Here is an 18,156-nt window from a genome sequence, read left to right as displayed (position 1 = left end):
GACCGAGCTGCAGTGGGGGCCTCTGCTGACCTCTGTGACCTCTGCGGTACACTCGGCCAAGCCACCGAAGGGTTAGCAGCCGGCTGGCAGGGTTGTCCATGAGCCAGAAAGAGCCACTCCGGCATACTGCAGGCCTGGGGACACAGCAGGACCTGGGAACTGCAGCCTGGGTGCAAGTTTTACCCCCAAACCCTGCCACCCGAGGGGAGCCGTGTGATGGTCACTGGGGGTGCTTGAAAGACGTGGCTTTGAAAAGAATGTCCAGAATTAAAGGGGTGTGTCCGCAAAACCAAGACAAGCCCAAAGGAAGCCGGGGGGGGGGGGCGGTTATAAAAGCCTCAACAGAACATGCACGAGACGTAAAATCTTTAAGGCCAAAGAAATGAATGTGGAATGGTGAAATTATGATTGGAAAAATAATAGCTTCAGGACTAGACTAGGGCCCCTAACATCCCACTGTGCAAAAGGCCCACAGGGCAGGCGCTCAGCCCCGGGGCGGGTGCTGGTTCACATCACGGGCTTTGGGGTGTAGAACATGGGGCAGGACCACCTCTGCTGGGCCCTGGGGTCCTGGCCTCCTTGCTCCACCTCTCAGAGCCTCAGGCCCTTTCTTTCCACTTGTGAGGGGGGGTCTCGTTCCTGGGCTGCCTTCTCGCGGTGGGGATAGGCAGCCCACACAGCGTGGGGTGGGGGTCTGCTTCCAAACCCACGTGTCCCCGGGCCATCTGCCATCATTTGTTTTTACACATGGAGATGCCAGGATCGGGCCTCAGGTTTCTCAGGTCGAGGACCTGCACCCACGATGCCCCGGGGCAGTGAGGAGGGTCTGCCTGCAGCCCCTCCAATGCTGAGGGCTGTGCCTGTCGCCACAGTTAGCCAACCCCCAGAGCCGCCTCGGACACCTGCCTTCGACATCTGCTGGAAACTGTAGGAAACCTGGCCCCGCCCCCTCCTGTGCCCATGACAACCCTTCCTACCACCTGCCACAGTCACCAGCGTCTGCGTGATGCACGAGGGGTCTCCATGCACTGGGGGACCTGCCCTGCCCAGGTTTGCCTTCTGATTCCCATCTGGCAGGAGGGAAGCTGGGAACAGCAGCCCATGCCTGAGGGCTGTGGGCAAGGTGGTGTTCACTTCCCCAGCCTTCGCCCAGCACTTCCAGAGGACAGAAGTAACAGCACCTCCATTTCACAGGTGGGAAAACTGAGGCCCAGAGAGGGGAAGCCACTTGCTCCAGGCTGTCCCGCCAGGAAGTGGCCGAGTGGGTCTGAAGTGCACAGGGGGCTTCGAGGCCGACCTCACAGCCCCGCTGCACGCCCCGAAGCTTGGTCTGGGAACAGCAGGCACCGCTCTTAGCTGGCAGTTGAAAAGCAACACCCACACTAACAAAGAGGGGAAACCCTTGCTGCTCAAGGCGTCAGCCGGCCAGCCTGGGTGCAGAGGTGAGCACCGGGCAGCAGCATGAAAGCAAACAGACTTTACAGAGTCCCAGCGTCCGGGGCCTCAACAGTTCCACCAAAGCCGGGGTCAAGTTCAACCTCGGGGCAGGGTGGGCCCCGGCCACCCCAGCACACACAGCCGGGATTCTAGTGTGTGGCCTTCTCGGCAGTGACCCTCGCACATAAATAATGTCCAGCAGGCTTTGAGGCCAGACTTGAAAAATGCTGATGGGTTTCAGTTGCAAGGAAACACGCACTCCTTCTAATGGGAAGCCCGGAAGCTGACCCCACTGCTGTCCGAGGGAGGGAGGGAGGGAAGGATGGACAGAGAGACGCTCCCCTCCCTCCCTGCCACTTCCTGTCATGCTGTCCAGGGGTCTCTGACATGGGACTCCTCTTGGACCCTCATGCATGAGATCGGCATTCAGGAGGCAGCGAAGCCTGTCTTGACACCCCAACGTCTCTCTCTTCGGGGAGTCTGGGATGCAGTTTTCAAATTGGGCTCCTCTGAGCCCACAGTGCCTGGGGAGGGGGAGGCTGGGGGAGCCGCGGTCAGAGGCTCAACCTCTGCCTGTCCTGTACCCGGGGTTATGAGTGAGGGTGTGTCTCCCCTGCTCTGTGGGCTCTCGGCCCAGTGCAGCCAGTGGTGGGGTCTCTGTCTGGGGCTACCTCTAGGTACCGAACAGTGGATCAGGGCTTGTGTGGACATGGGGGGGCCCATCTCTGTGAATGCTTCCGCTGGCTCATGGGGGAAGATGCCGCACGGTCCTCACCCCTCCAGGGACGGTCGGGCTCCACAGCCGCCATACACCCTGGAGCTGGTTAGGAACACAGCTCAGGCCCAGCCCGGCCCGCTGAGTCAGAGCCTGAACTTTGACAGGACCCCCTGTGGGTTCCTGTGCGCATCCAGGCCCTGCAGCAGGGCCGCCTGCCCAAGGCTGGACCCCACCGTCCAGACCACCTGCGCTGATGTGCCCCCAATCACGAGTCACTGCCTGCATGTCCGCGTGAGCCACCCCAGGCCTGAGAAAACCACTCCAGTGCACTCTCAGCTGCTGTGTGGGGTGAATGGGGTCCCCCCAAAGAGACATCCATGTCCTAACCCCAGAACCTCAGAACAGGACCTTATTTGGATACAGGACTTTGCAGGTGTAACCAAATTAAGATGTGGTCACATGGGTGGAGGGCAGGCCCTAAGTCCAACATCTGGTGTCCTTGCAGGAAGAGGAGAGACGCAGAAGGACATACAGAAGGCGGCCGCATGGAGACAGAGGCAGAGGGTGGAGGGGTACCTGGAACCCCCCAGAAGCTGAGAGAGGCAGGAAAGACCTGCCCTAGAAACCTTCAGAGGGAGCACAGCCCCGCCGAGCACTGGATTTTGGACTTCCGATCTCCAGAACTGTGCGAGACCCCTTTGGGTTGCTGTAAGCCCCCAACTTGTGGTCACTTGTTACGGCTGCCCCAGGGCACTACGCCTGCCCTGTGCCCTCAGCCCGGGGGGTCTTCCACGGGTCATCACAGGACGTCTTCACCACAATAAACCTCCTGACTCAGGACAAAGGCAAGCACACGGGTGCCCCGTCTGCCCAGGAGCAGCACACCCTCGTGCACCCACTGGCCTCCTGAGGAGCAAAGGCAGGTCACCTCTGTGCCCCAGTGACCTGCAGGCCGCTGCCTGGTCTTGGCCGCAGAAGGCTGGGCCAGCAGGGTTCAAGAGGGGCCCCCATCCACCCAGGAGGCCTTACGGTTTATTTGCCAGCCACCCCCCCAATCTCTCTCCCTCTCCCTCCCTCTTTGTCCAGCCTTTGAAGCAGGGTTTCTCCACCAGGAGCGATCTTGGCTCCTAAGGACATCTGACAATATCTGGGAGCATTTTTGGTTATCGTGACCCAGGGGGTGCGACTGGGAAAGGCTGCTGCTAAATTTCCACCAGCAACGGCTAATTCATCACCTACATCCGGCGCTGGAGTATCTGATGGAATGCATGGATTTTTCTCCCCAAGAAAGTGCACATAAGCCCCAGTCCTGCTTCAAACCAGGTAAGATTATACAACTGGGTTCTCCTGGGGCCTCTCCTATTTCCAAAACTCAAGCCCGTTGCTCCTTGTAATCGGAGCGCACCCCCGGAAATGATTCGTTAGCCAGGGCATCTCTCCCTGAAATAGGCGACAGGCACAAGCTGCTAAATACGCTGGCCGGGGTCCGCGCACACACCTCGGGCCGTTCCGGTCCTGCCTGTCTCGCGGAGGGCGGGGGAGAGCACGGGGCTGCAGCGGACGGAGGGTTTTTCCAACAGCCTTGGGCCTTGTTCATCTCAGATGAAAGCTCAGGAATCACTGGGGCCTCGTAAAGCACTGTTTATGCCGCGAGAGACCCCAGCAGGCACGGCTCAGCCCGGCCTTCAGCCACCTTGGAGACTGGAGCCACGCACCGTACCGCTTTCATTTTTAAAACGGCCCCAGTCAACTGCTGGAAAGCCTCGTGCAGCTACAGAGCCGAACTATCAGTGAAATTCTTGGGTCACTAATCGGGAAAAGGGGATCTTCTTCAGTGACAGTAACCCCGTCTCTATGTTTGCTGGCTTCTTACTTCAAAGTCACGATTAAGAAGACGGCGTTTCAAGAAAGGTACATGGGACCTAGCAGTTGACTGGACTTGGAAAGGCTCCTTTCTCTCTTCCTCTGCAGGAACCATACTATACGATTTGCTGTTAACAACAGCCCAGGAGAATCTGCCGTGTGCCAGACCTCAGTTAAGCACCTTGCCCTTTACTCACGATCACCCAGTGATGTAAATACTACTGTTATCTGCATGTTATAGAAAGGGAAACTGAGGCCCGAGCAGCCAGTAAGTCTCGGGAAGGACAGGCAGAGGCTCTGGGATCTGTCCCGGGCCAGTGTGCATTCCCAGACTTTGGGGGGGCCCTGAAACTGTCATGGGGAAAGAATGAGGGGAGCGGAGAACGTGTCCCTCAGGAACGGACCAGACACGTGCAGACCACAGCCCAAGCTCACAGCTCTGCACGTGGGCAGCTGTGGCCTCTCCCGACTCCGACGGAGCCCGTCTGCTCCTCCAGCTGTGACCTGTCATGTCGGGGCAGAGTCTGCACAGTGGCCGCATTGTTTGCACAAAGAGCAGGGGGCTGGCAGGGCGGAACCATGCCCCACGTCAGAGACCCAACTGCTCCCCTCCCCCGAGGGGCCCGGGCTCAGGTCACAGAAAACCCCGAAGGACCTGCACATCTGTGTGGGTGGCTGCTGCCCCTCCCGGGAGAGACCCTGCACCTCACCAGGACCCAATCTTTACTGCCGGATCATCGACGCTCACACACCCTCGCCACTCTCACGGGGACCACTCCTGTAGCAGAAATCCACACCCACCAGGTAGCCGAACCTCGGAAGGAAAAGGCCATCCAGAGAAACGCTCTGCGTGCAACACGAGACCCCTCCGCCGCTAGGGCCCCACTGAGCAGCTCTGGGTGTGTTCAGGGCCTGTACTATCAACGTGCCACAAAAAAGAGCTCACACCAGGCTCCTTCGTGGACTGGCTTGCTGGTCGAAGCACCCCAAGGGCATCCTTATCGCCGGACCCAAAGCGTTCATTATTTAAGGGCAAGGAGGTTCTCAACGATGAAATGGCAAACTGAAACCAATTTTTACTTTAAACACCTGTGGTTGGCTCTCAGCTCCCCCAGGCAGCCTGCTGGCTCTCTTACTGTGGTGTAGACTCCCTGATTCCTGGTTAGTCCGCACAGGGACAGTGGGGCGGGCTGTGGGCGTGTCCTGCAAGCCTTCTGCAGGAAGCCCCGCCCCCTGCCCTCGTGCACAGAGAGGTGAAGGAACTGGTAGGGGAGCACACAGCAAGCCTGCTGGGAGGTTGAGAGAAGCACCCCCCGTACCATGGGCTGCCCAGGTCCCCCTCTCCATTACTGCCAGCCTCCCGCCACCGCCGCCAGGGCCGCCCTGTGTGCCGGTGAGTCAGCCTCTTACTCTCCCCAGAAAACTTTCCTTCAAAAGATTTCTCAGGCTTTGCCAGGGACAGGTGCTCCAGAAAACAGTAGGAAGACTGGGGGATTTCAGAGCACCAGGGACCCCCAGGGATCAAGCCAGATCAACCTCCCCACTTGACAGATTGAGAAACTGAGGCCCCGAGGTCAGCACCTGGAGGACTCCCAGGAGAGCTCGGTCCTCCGCCCCTCGGGAGGGGCACGTCTTCCCAGTAAGGAACTGACCAGAGCAGGAAGTGCCGTGACCCTGGAGGTCATCGCCGAGAAGGCCTTACCCTCGCCCAGAGCAGATGTCATGGGTGGGGGGCGGGTGCTGGTTTGGGGCTCCCCCAAACCCCAAACCTTAACAAGCGATTGCTACGCAATCCAACAGACCGGCCCTGACATCAGCCGTTCTCGGAGCACCGGCTAAAGCCGAAGGGCCCCTCCCCACACCACCTTCTGGAAATGGCCCGGCGGAGCCCGGCAGGCGCGCCCACCCCACGAGCCCACAAGACGCGGGGATAGTTACGTCCTCGTCTCGCTCCAGCTCCAGGCCGGCCTCCAGGAGGTTCCCCTCGTACTCCTCCCTGCGGAATCGCTTGTCGTCCTCGTGGTAGTCCATCGGGGGCTCGGGGCCACCTGCCGCCCCCATGCTCCCCTTGCCCGGCAGGGGCTGGTCCTGCCTGGCGCCGCGGGCGGCCAGGGGGGCATCGCTGTGCGGCACCCTCCTGGCCAGGGTCCTGCTGCCCGAGGGCCTCTTGGGGTGGTACACCAGGATGTAGTCCACCTTGCGTCTGCCGTCCCGGAAGTACAGGCCGTGTTTGCACTCGGCGTCGGGGTCCACGGACAGCGAGTTCAGCAACTGCGGGGGGAAAGAGAAATCGCTGGCCGTCAGGATGTCAGGGCCGGGCCTGGGTCCAAACTGGACCGCTTCCTCCGCCCGCCCTGACCGCCTTCGGCAAAGCTGTGCCACACGCGCACCCCGTGTGTGCACCGACCGTCCCTGGGCTGGGACAGCGGTGCGCACAGCAGCCCTGTCTTGGTGGAGCTGACATTCGAGAAGGAGACGTGTGCCATAATCACACACGGAGGCCAAGCCGGACCCTCGCTGCCCGGAAGGGCCCCGGTTCTGTGCAGATAGAGCAGGCATGCGGGGAGGGGCCGGGGCGGCTCGCAGAGGCACTGGGAAAAGCCGCAAGGCCACGCCCTCCCCACCCCCGGAAGTGCTCCTCACTCACTCCCACCGGGTCCTGGGTAGTGCAGAGCCCAGCTCAGGTTCTGCACCCGCAAATCTCAACCTTCCATGGCCAGTGTGCACGGCAACGTCCTGTCGACATGGCCACGGCCCGCGATGGCCCTCACCTGGCCTGGTTCCAGTGCGGCCAGTAGCTAGCTGCCTTAGAGTGTGGGTTCCCCCAAAAGCAGTCCCCGAGTTGAGCATTTGGGTTCAGGGGTTTACCTGAGAGGTGGTCTCAGGGGCCAGAGTGAGGGGCGGGTAGGCACAGAGGGCGGGGCCGACAGAGGTGGGCTGCAGAGAGGGTCAGTGCCTCCAACCCGCGGGTGCCCGGAGGCTGAGGAAGCTGTTATCCACCCACACCTGGGTGTTCATTCCCCGCCCTGCACGTGGCCTCCACCTGCTCCTGCACCAGAGGGCTCCCTAGGGGGTGGGCCGAGAGGTAGGGGCCGGCCCCAGTTTGCTTATCTGCCCGGGGGGCTCTAGGGGACCACTGAGGTAGAAATGTGGACCTGCAGGTTAAAAACTGGGACCTCTGCGCAGTTGCAATCCTGCAGGGCTGCTAACGGTAAACCCGAATTTCTAGAACTCCTGCGGGATTCTGACGGTTACCGAGGGCAGAGAGGTTAATGAGCAAGCTGGTCTTCAGCAATAAGAGAAAATAAATAACATCGTAGTGGAAGTATTCTAACGAGCAGCTCCACACCACTGACAGTCCTCAGAGCCGAGCCGAGCCGAGCCTCGTGCCCTGCCCCTGATCTCCTGGCTTCCACCCCACTCCTGCTATCGGTCCTACAGATGCACTGTCATCCGAGAATGAGGCCCTCCCCCACAGAGCGTGAGGCGGGCCTCTGGCTAAAGGCAGACCCCTGAGCCCCACTGGAGGACAGAGCTGTGCCTGGACGGTCTCCCCACAGGGTGGCCTGGAGCCTTGGGATGGCTGCCCTGCTGGGAGGGGCTCCAAAGGGCTGTGCGCATGGTTGGGAGAAACAGCAGGGGTCCCCCACTCCAGGGCTGGTGGCCTAGGTTAGGCCCAAGGTGCAACAAGGACACCTGGAGGGTGGGGGACCCCCGCTGATCAGGTTTCTTTCCAAATGTCCGGCTCCGGGGCAGGGGAAGAGAGGAGAGGGAAAAACTTGAAATGAGGGGGGCCTGCCATATGGCAGCTGCCCAGGGAAGGAGGGAGAGGGGTGTCTGGGCAGGGCCTTTTGTGGGGTCTGGATTCCTTCATCCCTGGCTGGGGGGGGATCACGCCCCTGAATCTCAGTCTCCCTGGTTGGTCCCAGGAGGCTCACAGCCTGACAGGGCACGGCCAGCACCTGGAGCCGGCAGGTGGCTGGATGTCAGCCATCCACACCCACCCACAGAACCACGGAATCTAGTGCCACTCTGGCAGCCTTCACAGGACCCCGCAGTGTAGATGCCCTGCTGGCCCGCTCTTACAGGTGTGTCCAGAGACTGTGGGCGTGTAAGGGCAGGAAGGGGGGGGGAAGGGGAGAAGGGAGGCCCGGCCCAGCATCCAAAGAAGACCCTAGCGTCTTTGGCAGGGTCATGTTGCAGGAGAGGTGGGGTGGGAAAGCGTGGTTCTCCTCAGTTTGTCAGGGAGGACACGGAGGCTCAGGGAGGCGAGGTGGTTACAGCCCAGGTGGGAGGCTGAGCCCAGCCCTGAGTCCTGTTTGCACACCCAGGGCGCTGCCTACCCCCATAGTATGAGGACCATCTTGCTCGGTACAGGGCATGTCCCCTCACTGTCCTGACCTGGTGAGGGGGCTTGATGGTCAGGTCTACTTGACCCGGAGAGAGCGGGGCTCACATGCGTGAGGCAGTCAGCCCGTGCTACCAGGGCCAAATCCCCTCCGGCCAACTCCCAAGAGCCCTCTCCAACCCTTGTGCCCAAGGACACAGCTGGGGAGAGTCCTGCCCCAACTGCTCCCGGAGCCAGGAGCTAAGGTCGGGGCAGAGGGGATGCCTGGGGCAGTGGGAAAGCTCAGGTAAGTCTGGGCTTGATCTTGCTCCAGGTACGAGGCTTGGGAGAGAGCTCTCCCTGTTCTGGTCCTCGCCGTCGGCCTCTGTGAGATGGGAGGGTGATATAAGCTGCCCCTGCTGGCCACCAGGATGACCGACTGAGCCACAGGACGCCTGCACTGGTGGATTCTCCCTCTAACTTGCAGGACTGGCCCCTGGGGGCCACACTGTCCGTCCTCCCCCCCCCGCCCCCCGCCCTCAGTCCCAGTGCCAACAAGTGCTGGTTCTCCTCAAGACCACAGGAAGGTCAGGGAAGGGGGGCGGCTAAGACGGCTTCCCTCCTCCGGGGGGAGTGGGCAGAAAAGCCAGATCTGGGGCTGCGTGCGGAAGACACCGCGGGCGCTTGGGGAAAGAAGCCGCTGCCGGGCAGGGCAAGGGCATAGGAGGCAGTCAGACAAGGCGGACGCGCGGTCTCCGGGCGGGCAGGGTGCAAGGGCACACCTGTCTTCTGGGCACTCCAGACTCCCAGTGCCTCTGCGTGGGGCTCATTCCTATTTCCAAATGGGGAACTTCGATCTTCGGAGCCGAGCCAGGTGCCCGTGTAGAGCTCCTGCCTGTACCACCTTCCCTGGCTTCCTCTGCTCACTGCCCCGGGGCTACCTGGAGTCAGGACATCCTCGTCCCCTGCTCCTTGCCTTTGAACACGCTGTGCTCCCCACCTGCACGCCCTGCCTCCCTTTTCTCTGTGCCTTGTGATCCCACCTAGCTTCCCAGGCAGGGGCAGACCCTCCATCCTCAGTGCTCTGGAGGTCCCTAGTCCCCCGTCCCCCCCGCAGTGGCCAGTGCAGCTCTCTTGGGCTGGGGCTGCCTTGAAAACACCTATTCACAAGCTCTTCACTCACAGGGGCCTCTAAGCGGGGTGGCGGGGTCCCCGAGGCCGGGCTAGGGACTGCCCCTAACACACGGCCATCTAGAACCTGCTATAACAGAGGGCTTGGCACCTGGTGGGGGCCGCATACATGCCCCTTGTTGGCTGGAATGATGGCGGATATTGAACAGAGTGGACAAAACCCCCTCGCCAGAGGGAAGGAAATTCAGAGTGAGCCCATCAGGTCAGAGAGCAGGGAAATGACTCTGGGGACAGCCAACAACCCTCCACCATTGTGAGACAGGAAAAGGCTATCAGGTAAAACTGAACAATAACCACCTGTCTGCTGGGGCCCAGATCATAGCCTTCGGGGCCTGACAGCCTGGGGAGAGCAGAAATATCCCCTGAACAGCTCCCTCCCCCCCGGGGCCCAGTGGCGGCACAGAGGCCTCATTGGCAACAACTGTCCTTCCACCTGCATCCCAAGACCAGCTGTGCCATCCCAGGTGCACAGTATAATCTCTTGATCCTTCTGGAGCCCTCCTTGTACAGTGAGGGTCAGGGGGGAATAACAAGGCCTCCCCTGTTCAACGTGAGTTCCCTCCCAGGGTTACTGGAGGGTAAAATGTTCCTATTTCCCTATTGCTCTGAATGTCAAGAGTTTACAACAGGGCCTGGCATGTGACGAACCCCCAAGAGCAGTGTGCTAACTGGGAATTGAGACAACGGAAATAAAGAACTAGGGGAGGACAATCTCCTGGTCAAAGTGGACCACAAGTGAAAGAGGGTAGCGGTGCCAGATTCAGATTGTTAAGCTACCAAGGGAGCTGGATGCGCTGCTGGGGCCAGCAGGAGGCAGCACGAAGCTCTGGCGCCCTGGAGCGAGAGTCCCCCATTTCCCTCCCTGGCCTGGCCCTGTCACTGATCTGTTCTGTGATTCTGGGCAAGGTGCTCCTCTGTCTGGGTCTTAGTTTTATAAAATAGGGGCGATCCTATCTGAGTAAGTGTAAGGGGTTAGCAACCTTTAAACAGAAGGAGTGGGGTCCCTTTCTACTACACTGTACCCAAGCGAGGCAGAGCCCAGGGTCTGGAGAGTGATTCTGAGCTGGGTTTAGGGGGAGCCGGAGAGGTAGTCTCCGTGGTGTCCGTGTGTCTCTGGGGCCCTTCCATGGAACAGTGGAGTGGGTGCTTTTCTTGTGCAGGACGGGACAAAGAGATAAAGATTTAACCTGCAGCGGGAAGGAGGCGGGTCAGACCCTGTGTATAACTTTCCAATTCAAATGCTTGAAGAAAGCTTCAAAATGTTGTCCTCTACTTATCCTTAGGAAAGGGGCAGGTGGCCTCTCAGCGCCCCTTTCCTGAAGGCAGGGGACCTCTCGCTCATCTTTTTGACGTGGCTCTGAAATGAATGAATGCACGCATACATGAGGACAGAAGCCTGGGCTCTGCCCAGTTCCCGGCAGGGGTCACCAGATCCAGGACACTGGGGCTGAGACCCTGCTGGGACGGCGACTTAAACACAACGCTCCCCAGCTCTGAGACTCAGTTGTTCCAACTGTAAGGTGAGGACAAAAACATCTCCTTGACTGAGGTCACAGAACTTACATGGACTCGAGTCATGAGAGATCTGAAAGTATTTTGAAGATATCCCCGGAGTATTTGGCGGGAAATGCTCGGGGAAGGAGCTTCCCTGAGGACGACGGTAAGTAAGGTAGAAGAGAAATGTCTTCCTGAGGTCACACCGGAGGTCGTCAGGGCACAGAAGTCCCCTCTGCAGTGGGACTGGCCCCAACACCACAGGCAGCGAGAGGGCAGTCTACATCGGGTCCCCACCTGCCTCTCCAGACTCCCTTCCCCAACTCTGAGAAGAGGGCAGAAGAGGGGAGTGGAAGGAACCCCGTGTCCACACCGTGGATGCTGGACAGGGACCAGCACTTGTTTATCTGGCTTCTCACTTGGACCTGAAGCTCCAGGAGCTGAAGTCACACGTTCGCGTGAAATAGCCAAAGCCGGGACAAGTCTAAATGACCATGCTCAGAGAATCTGCTACATGCCCTCGTTCCTAAAATGGGGAAAAGGAAATCAGGAACCTGCAACATTTCTTTTGGTTTGGGGACTCTTTGTACACACTGTGGAACTTCACTCTCATTCCCCAAATTTTAAAATCAAATCACTGGCACTAGGTCAATGTAGAGTTCTTGGGCACACCCCACAACCTAGAAACAGGGGGTCCCCCCTTGCCAATAAACAGAGAGGTGCTCTTCCTTTGCAGGTGGGCCGAAACCAGCACCCGGTACTCCTCTCTGGGCTGTCTGAGCTTGTTGGGGCATCCGGATCAGGGCCACTGACCACCATCGGGAAGAAAGTAGAAACTCTCAAAGATAAACACAAAGAAAACTCCGTGAAATAAATTGCATTCAACCTGGCCTCTGGCTTTTGAAGTCATTTCTTGCACCCTGTTGTGCAGAAACAATGAGGTGACTTTTATCCTTGAACTTGGGAATGACAGTGAGAGGAGAGGCCCCGGGGCGCTGGCTGGCAAATGCAGCCTGCCTGGGATTGGGACTTCTGATGGCCAACTTAAACTCCAGCGTAGGGAGGCCTGTCTGGGAACTCCTTGAAACGCAGCCCACACCCTCTGGCCTTTGCCTGCCCAGAGCCGCCTTCACCGGTGACTCAGGGTAATGACTGAGCAACAACGATTGGCTTCAGCTGTGCTGGGGATGCCCTGGGAGGCTCTCGCTGTCATGCTGCCTGCCCTGCATGCCCCCACTCCTAGAGCTGCTGCTTCCTGTCTGCCTTGGCTACCTGTCCTTCCTGCAGTCGGTGCCCCAATTCACAGCCCCCCAGCCTGCCATGCCTGAAACCTGCCCACAGTAAGAGCTGTGCGCAAAATGAGAGCCAACAGTCTCGTCGGGGCTTGTCTATGTGTTTCCAGACCATGGAGACCTCCAGCGGAGGGCCAAGCCTTTGCACACCTCATGGCCCTCGCCAGGGTTTGGGGAAGACAGAGTTTCTGGATCCACATAAGTGACAGGTCCCCGAACTACAAGTCCAGAGACCATTGATAAGGGCTCCAGTCCTCATTTCAGGTCTAACCCATCATTACATCGAATGCCATCAACCTCTGGAATGTCCACTCCTCTCCATTTCATTGGGTGTCACCGTCTCTCACGCCTTCTAACTGGTGTCCCCACATTCCCACCTCTGGGTCTTCCCATGTGAGATTTCTTTGTCTGAAAGTCCCCACCCAACCCCCATTACGGGTATAACCAGCTCCTTCTCCTCCAGGATGCCCATTCGTCTGCAGCCTGCCCATGTCCACCTGCTTCTCGGTCTTGGCCCTTGCTAGCTCTCCTCCCAGCGGGTGGGTGGCTCCCCTCTTGGCCTCAGTATCCTCAGTGGTAGAAACAGCACCAACCCTGTAGAGTGAAAACTGAGCGAGCTAATTCTCAGCCGCAGGTCAGCTGCTACGGAAGCGTCCCTCTGCCGCTGTCCAGGGCCCCCTTCCATCACCACTCCTCAAGCCCTGGATGGCACGCTTCCCTGTCTCGTTTGCTGTGGGTGCCCACAGCCTGGCCCACAGCAGGCACATGGTGTTTGCTGAAACGATGGCTCTGAGCTTCTAAGGCCAACGGTATTTATCATGGGCAGACGCTCCTTTCAATCCACACGGGTTCCCAGTGCCCCGCCCCCATCTCGGTGCAAGCTAGCTGCAGAAGGGCTGCAGGGCCTGAGGGTCTCTGCCTTCCCTGGAACACAGCTAGCCACCCTGCCAGGATCCCATCCCGCAGGCACCTCCCCAAATGCCAGGCTCTCTGTCCTGGGGCTGCACAGGCAGGCCTGGATCCTGGCGAGGTCAGAGCCAAGGAACAAGGCTGGGGCCTCAGGCAACTGCTGTGGGGGAAGGGGGGAGAAAGGAGAGTCTGTTCTCTGATCCTGAGTGAGCACCCTGAGGTCCTCTCTGCTTCCGCGGAGGGTCCTTCTCAGCCCTTCCCTCGTGGGGCAAACTTTGTTCTAACTTTAAGCCAAATTTCTCACTGGCGAGTTCTGCCCTTAAGGATCCCTCTGACCTCTGGATCTGGCCCCGTAGTGAGTGGTGGGGGTAGCAGACGCGGGATAGGGGTCCCCAACCACGTGGCCAGCTGGCACCCGCTTCCACGCGCACCAGGCACAGGCTCCGGCTGGGGCTGGACCAGCGCAGAAACAAGTCTGGACCCACCCGCGTCCCCCTGCTGCCCCGGGGGGTGTTGAGCGCTCCCGTGCGTGCGGAACACGGAGTCCCGGGAACTCCGTGCTCCCGGGCAGGTGAGGCAGTCGCTGAGGGTCCAACCCCAGAAGGGCGCGGCTGTGGCCAGAGGGCAGCGGTGCCGTGGGGCCCGGAGGCTGCCACCCTCCCTCGGCTCCCCCCACCCCGCTGCCTCGGGCCGACCGGCACCCACGAGAAGGGGGCGTCCCATCCGGGGCCCAGCCGTGCGCTCAGGCTCCGGCTCCCGGAGGGGGGGGCCGCGCCCACGGGTGGGCGCCCCCAAGCCCCCCCCTCCCCGAGCCCCGCGCGCCCCCGCCCCACCCTCCCCGAGCGCGCCCGGCGCAGGTGAGCGGCCTCCCTCTGGGGCGCAGCCGCCCGCACTCACCGTGCCCTCGGATGGCAGGTAGCCGATGTCCTCGATGGCGCAGATGTTGATGATGTGGACGCTGCGGTCCTCGGCCGGGAGCGTCGAGTACTTCTCGTTGACCCTCATCGCGGCCGCCTGGGCGCCGGGCCGGCCGGGCGGCGCGCCCTCCGCATCCACGGCCGCGGCGGCCTCTGCGGGCGGACGGGGCAGCGTTGGCGCGCTCGCAGGGGGCCGGGCCTCCCGCCCCGCCCGCCACCCGCCCGGCCCGAGCCCCGTGAGCTGCGGCCGCCCCCCTGCGGCCCCGGGCGGCCCGCGCTGCTGCGCGCTGGGGCAGGGGCGGCGGCCGCGCGCTCAGACTTTCCGAAGAAACTTAAACACAGGAAGAAAGCGCTCCGTTCCCGCGGCCCCTCCAAGCGTTATTTTTATCCGGGAAAGTGCCCCTTGGAGTTTTTGAGGGTGGCCAAGGTTTCGTACCAGGGAGGAAGCTTCCAACAGCTCCCACCTTTAATAAAAGTCTCCAAACGTCGCACTTTGTGTCACCTTGCAGGGGAGAGAGGCTTCGGAGGTTGGCGTGGGAGAGCTCTCCCTGCCCCTTCGTCCTCGCCCTGGAGGACTTCTGCTGCCACTCAGCCCTGACCTCCCCCGGGGAGCCTCCCTTGCGTCCTGAGGGCCCACCCTCTCCAGCTTGTCCTGTTCCCTCTGCGGCTCCCCCAGGGTCCACATCTCTCTGAGTCTCCATTTATGGAAGGCTTCCTCTTCCGTGACCAGTAAGGGGCAGCCCCTCACACGGCAGCCTGGGCCTCACTTTGCAGAGGGGTATGAGAAAGGGGCCTGGGGTTCACGCAGAGCTGCCTGCACTCCTTGCGCGACGCTCTACTGCCTCCCTGAGGGAGTGACAGTGACTTGGACCGCTTTCATCCCGGATGAGCAGGGACCTGGCACATGGTAGGTGCTCCCCAGGAGCACCGACGGATGTAATCCACCATCCCTGCAGGAGGATGGCACAGGTCTCCAGGAGCAGCCATGCCCCGGTGTAGCCCCCAGGGGCCACCCTGGCAAGCCTGCCCAGTGGGAATAAATTCTCCTTTTCCTCTGCCTCCCTACATCTTGTTAGTTCTTTGGGGTATGCCTTGAACGCCACCTCCTCCAGACAGTCATCCTGGATTGCCCCTCACCCAAGCACTCAAGCGCAAGAACTGGTCTGTTCCTTGACCACAGAGCTTCCTTTACTCCACCTTATTTTACACTGGGTTCACACACTTGATGCCCAATGGCTGCTTGTCAAACGGCCACGGAGGAACATTCCGGACCTACAGAAGTGATCATAAAGCTATCTTGCAAGGTGCTGATGCCATCGGCACGCATTGGGTCCAAGGGTGGATTCTGGAATCAGAAAGGATAGAGTTGGGGGAAATGGGGTGGGGTCTGGCTCCAGCTCTGGCACCTTCCAGCCCTGTGACCTGGGTCAGGCGTCCTTAGCCTCAGAGAGCCTGTGTCTCCTCCCGTGAGTGTCAGTATGCATGAAGCTGGGACTCGGCACCTGGCACGGGGGGGGGGGGCTGGGCCGTGGGACCGCTGTTACTGCTACTGTCATCTTGTCATGGTCATGAGCTTCCTTTCTCCCTCACCCCCACTTAGGCTCCAGTTTGTGAACTTCTTGAACTCTGAGAGGTGTAGCAAGGTTACTCTGCCCTTGGGCGAGCCTTGCCGGTGGGCACTGAGTGGCCCACAAGGACCCTTTGTCTGCATCTCAGACAGTGAGCACAGGTTTGGAGAAGTGTGCCAGGCGGGCCAAGTCCTCACCACAAACAGTCCTCCATGGTCTCTGCCACGCTGAGGCCAGTTCGAGCTTCCAAGGCCGGGAAGAATCTCTCTCTCTCTCTCTCTCTCTCTCTCTCTCACACACACACACACACACACACACACACACACACACACACACAGGATTATGTAACTTCATTTTCTTATCCTTGTTGGTAAACAACCAAGATTGTGTAACCTTAATACATTGACTTTCTAAATTTATTTTCAAGTGACGAAGGATCTTGTGGAAGTTTACGAGGTATGATTTGCGAACAAGGAGCAAAACTGTAATTCCTCAACTCTGGGTACCCTGACATTCCCAAACCCCTGGACTGCTGATGGAGAGAGCTTGGGGCAGGGTGCCTGAGCCCTTCTGCGAGCTGCTGCACAGTGGGGGACAATCTCTCAGGCAGGGCGGTGCCCGCCTCCCTGCTCTGGCTTTCCCTAGGAAGCCGGGTTTCACCTGCTTCTGTGATTTATGACTTAGCTGGGCCCAGACACCTGCTTGCTCATAAAGCATCACTTTCGCTGCCACAGACCAGTACATTTCGTTGCTCTGCCCCCTCCATGCATTCTGCATCCTCTTACCGCCCCCAGGCTCCCAGGTGCACAGCGTGGAAATGCTTCGGCAGGTGGAGGGGACATGCAGGGTGGCCTCTGTACAGAGCGGAGGACAGGCCAGCAGGGATTGATCCTGTCCCCAGGGCCACTGTGGCCTGGGCTGGGACTGCAGGGGTCTTGGGATTTCAGGGACCAAGAAGTAAGAACAACATTCCTCCAAGCCAGGGAGGGCAACAGGATTCTTCTCCACCCAGCTCTCCCCCAAGTTGGGACTTTAAAGCGTCCCTTGTCTGGTGATGATTTCAGCCGCTGGTTTCCGGCCTCACGGCGTCTCCTATGGGCCATCCTGTCGGGACCGTGTCTCTGCTCCGAGTCGCTAATTGCTTCTGAACAGGCCCCCAGAAATACTGTTGCCATCAGCTTTGCACTTTCTGCTTTTGGACTCAGTGATTCTCATCATTAAAAACCCGAAGGGACAGATCTCACCAGCAGGATTAATTCCCCGCTCATGAATGAGTAAAAACCAGCCTCATTAGTCTAAATGGGGCATTTTATTATGGGAAGCTCCGGGCTTCCCAGCTCACCCCACTTTGCCACCGGGCCACCCTCTCGTCCTGCTGTGATGTCAGCCCCTGTCATGCTCTCAGTCTTTGCTGACGTTGTAATAATCGCCAGCAGTACAAGCCCGGGGTGACAAGAGATGCCAGAGGGGACTGAGCTGCAAGACAGTCTCCCTTGTAAGAGCCTCGGGGGGGCCCTTCCGAACAACATCGGTTTCCCCTCCTTGCCCCTGCCCACGAGGAGGAACGTCTTGCTCTGTGCCCTGACCAGCTGCGCGTGCCTGGGCACTCCCGGGGCTGTCAGCAGCCCTAGCGAAAAGGTGAATAAACCAAGCCGTAGACAGTGAGGCAGGGCAGGGCCCTCCGCCTGGCCAGGCCGTGGTGAGCCCCGGGTCAGGGATTCTTTGAGCGTCGCCGCTGGTCTACCATGGTGCCCTGGGGCTGGGCTTCTCCACGGCACTGCTGACATTTGGGGCTGGATCACTGTTTGTCCTGGGGGCCAGGCTGGGCCCTGTAGGATCGTCAGCAGCATTCCTGGTCTCTACCCACTCGATGCCAGTGGCTCTTCTCCCGCCCAGTGTGACAACTACAAATGTCTCCAGACATTTCAGATGTCCCCGGGGGTAAAACCGCCCCCGGTGGAGAACCACTCTTCTTGGGCTTATGGTAGGCCCCTGCCTGCGCTCTCCAGGAAGAGCCGGGAGGCTGATCTTATCACCCAAGTTCTCAGATGGGAGTGCAGAGGCCCAGAGAGGTGATGTGCTTGGCTTCAGGCACAGCCAAGAGGCAGATCTGGCTTTCCATCTGGTTCTCCTGACCGTCCAAACCAGGGCTCACTCCGTGAATTCAGCACACACATGCATACACGCACGCACACACGGGACTAGAGGGATACGAGGCAGGAGAGGCGATTTTTACAAAACGCATAGATGGCCCCGGCTACTCTCAGTTGGTGGAGGGGGTAGTACAGGGCTGCCCTGTCTGACTCTGGCCACCCCTGCAACAGGCCAGCTTTCTCCCCAGTACGGATCTCTGCACTCAGAGGTGCTGAATAAATGATGTTGACTCACGCGGGCAGCTGGGTGGGGAAGACCGCGTGGAAGGAGTGAGCCGCTCATGAGT

The 18,156-nt window shown here is 59.8% G+C and overlaps 1 protein-coding gene across 1 annotated transcript in view; it reads right to left on the bottom strand.

Moving 5' to 3' along the window:
* The window catches only part of ANO1 (anoctamin 1), an 83,100-nt gene extending 68,849 nt beyond the window's left edge, over positions 1 to 14,251 (bottom strand). Inside the window, exons 1-2 of the mRNA XM_040638789.1 lie at positions 14,129 to 14,251; positions 5,957 to 6,289 (exon numbers count right to left, since the gene is read on the bottom strand). Coding sequence (XP_040494723.1) covers positions 5,957 to 6,289; positions 14,129 to 14,236 — 441 coding nt within the window. The 5' untranslated portion in view covers positions 14,237 to 14,251. The remainder of the gene's footprint in view (positions 1 to 5,956; positions 6,290 to 14,128) is intronic.
* Positions 14,252 to 18,156: the final 3,905 nt, after the last annotated feature.

This window comes from Ursus maritimus, unplaced genomic scaffold (genome assembly GCF_017311325.1).
Source record: "Ursus maritimus isolate PB19 unplaced genomic scaffold, ASM1731132v1 scaffold_23, whole genome shotgun sequence".
Classification (NCBI taxonomy): Eukaryota; Metazoa; Chordata; class Mammalia; order Carnivora; family Ursidae; genus Ursus; species Ursus maritimus.
The sequence above is the reverse complement of the archived record's forward strand: the minus strand, read 5'-3'. Positions and strand labels throughout refer to the sequence as shown.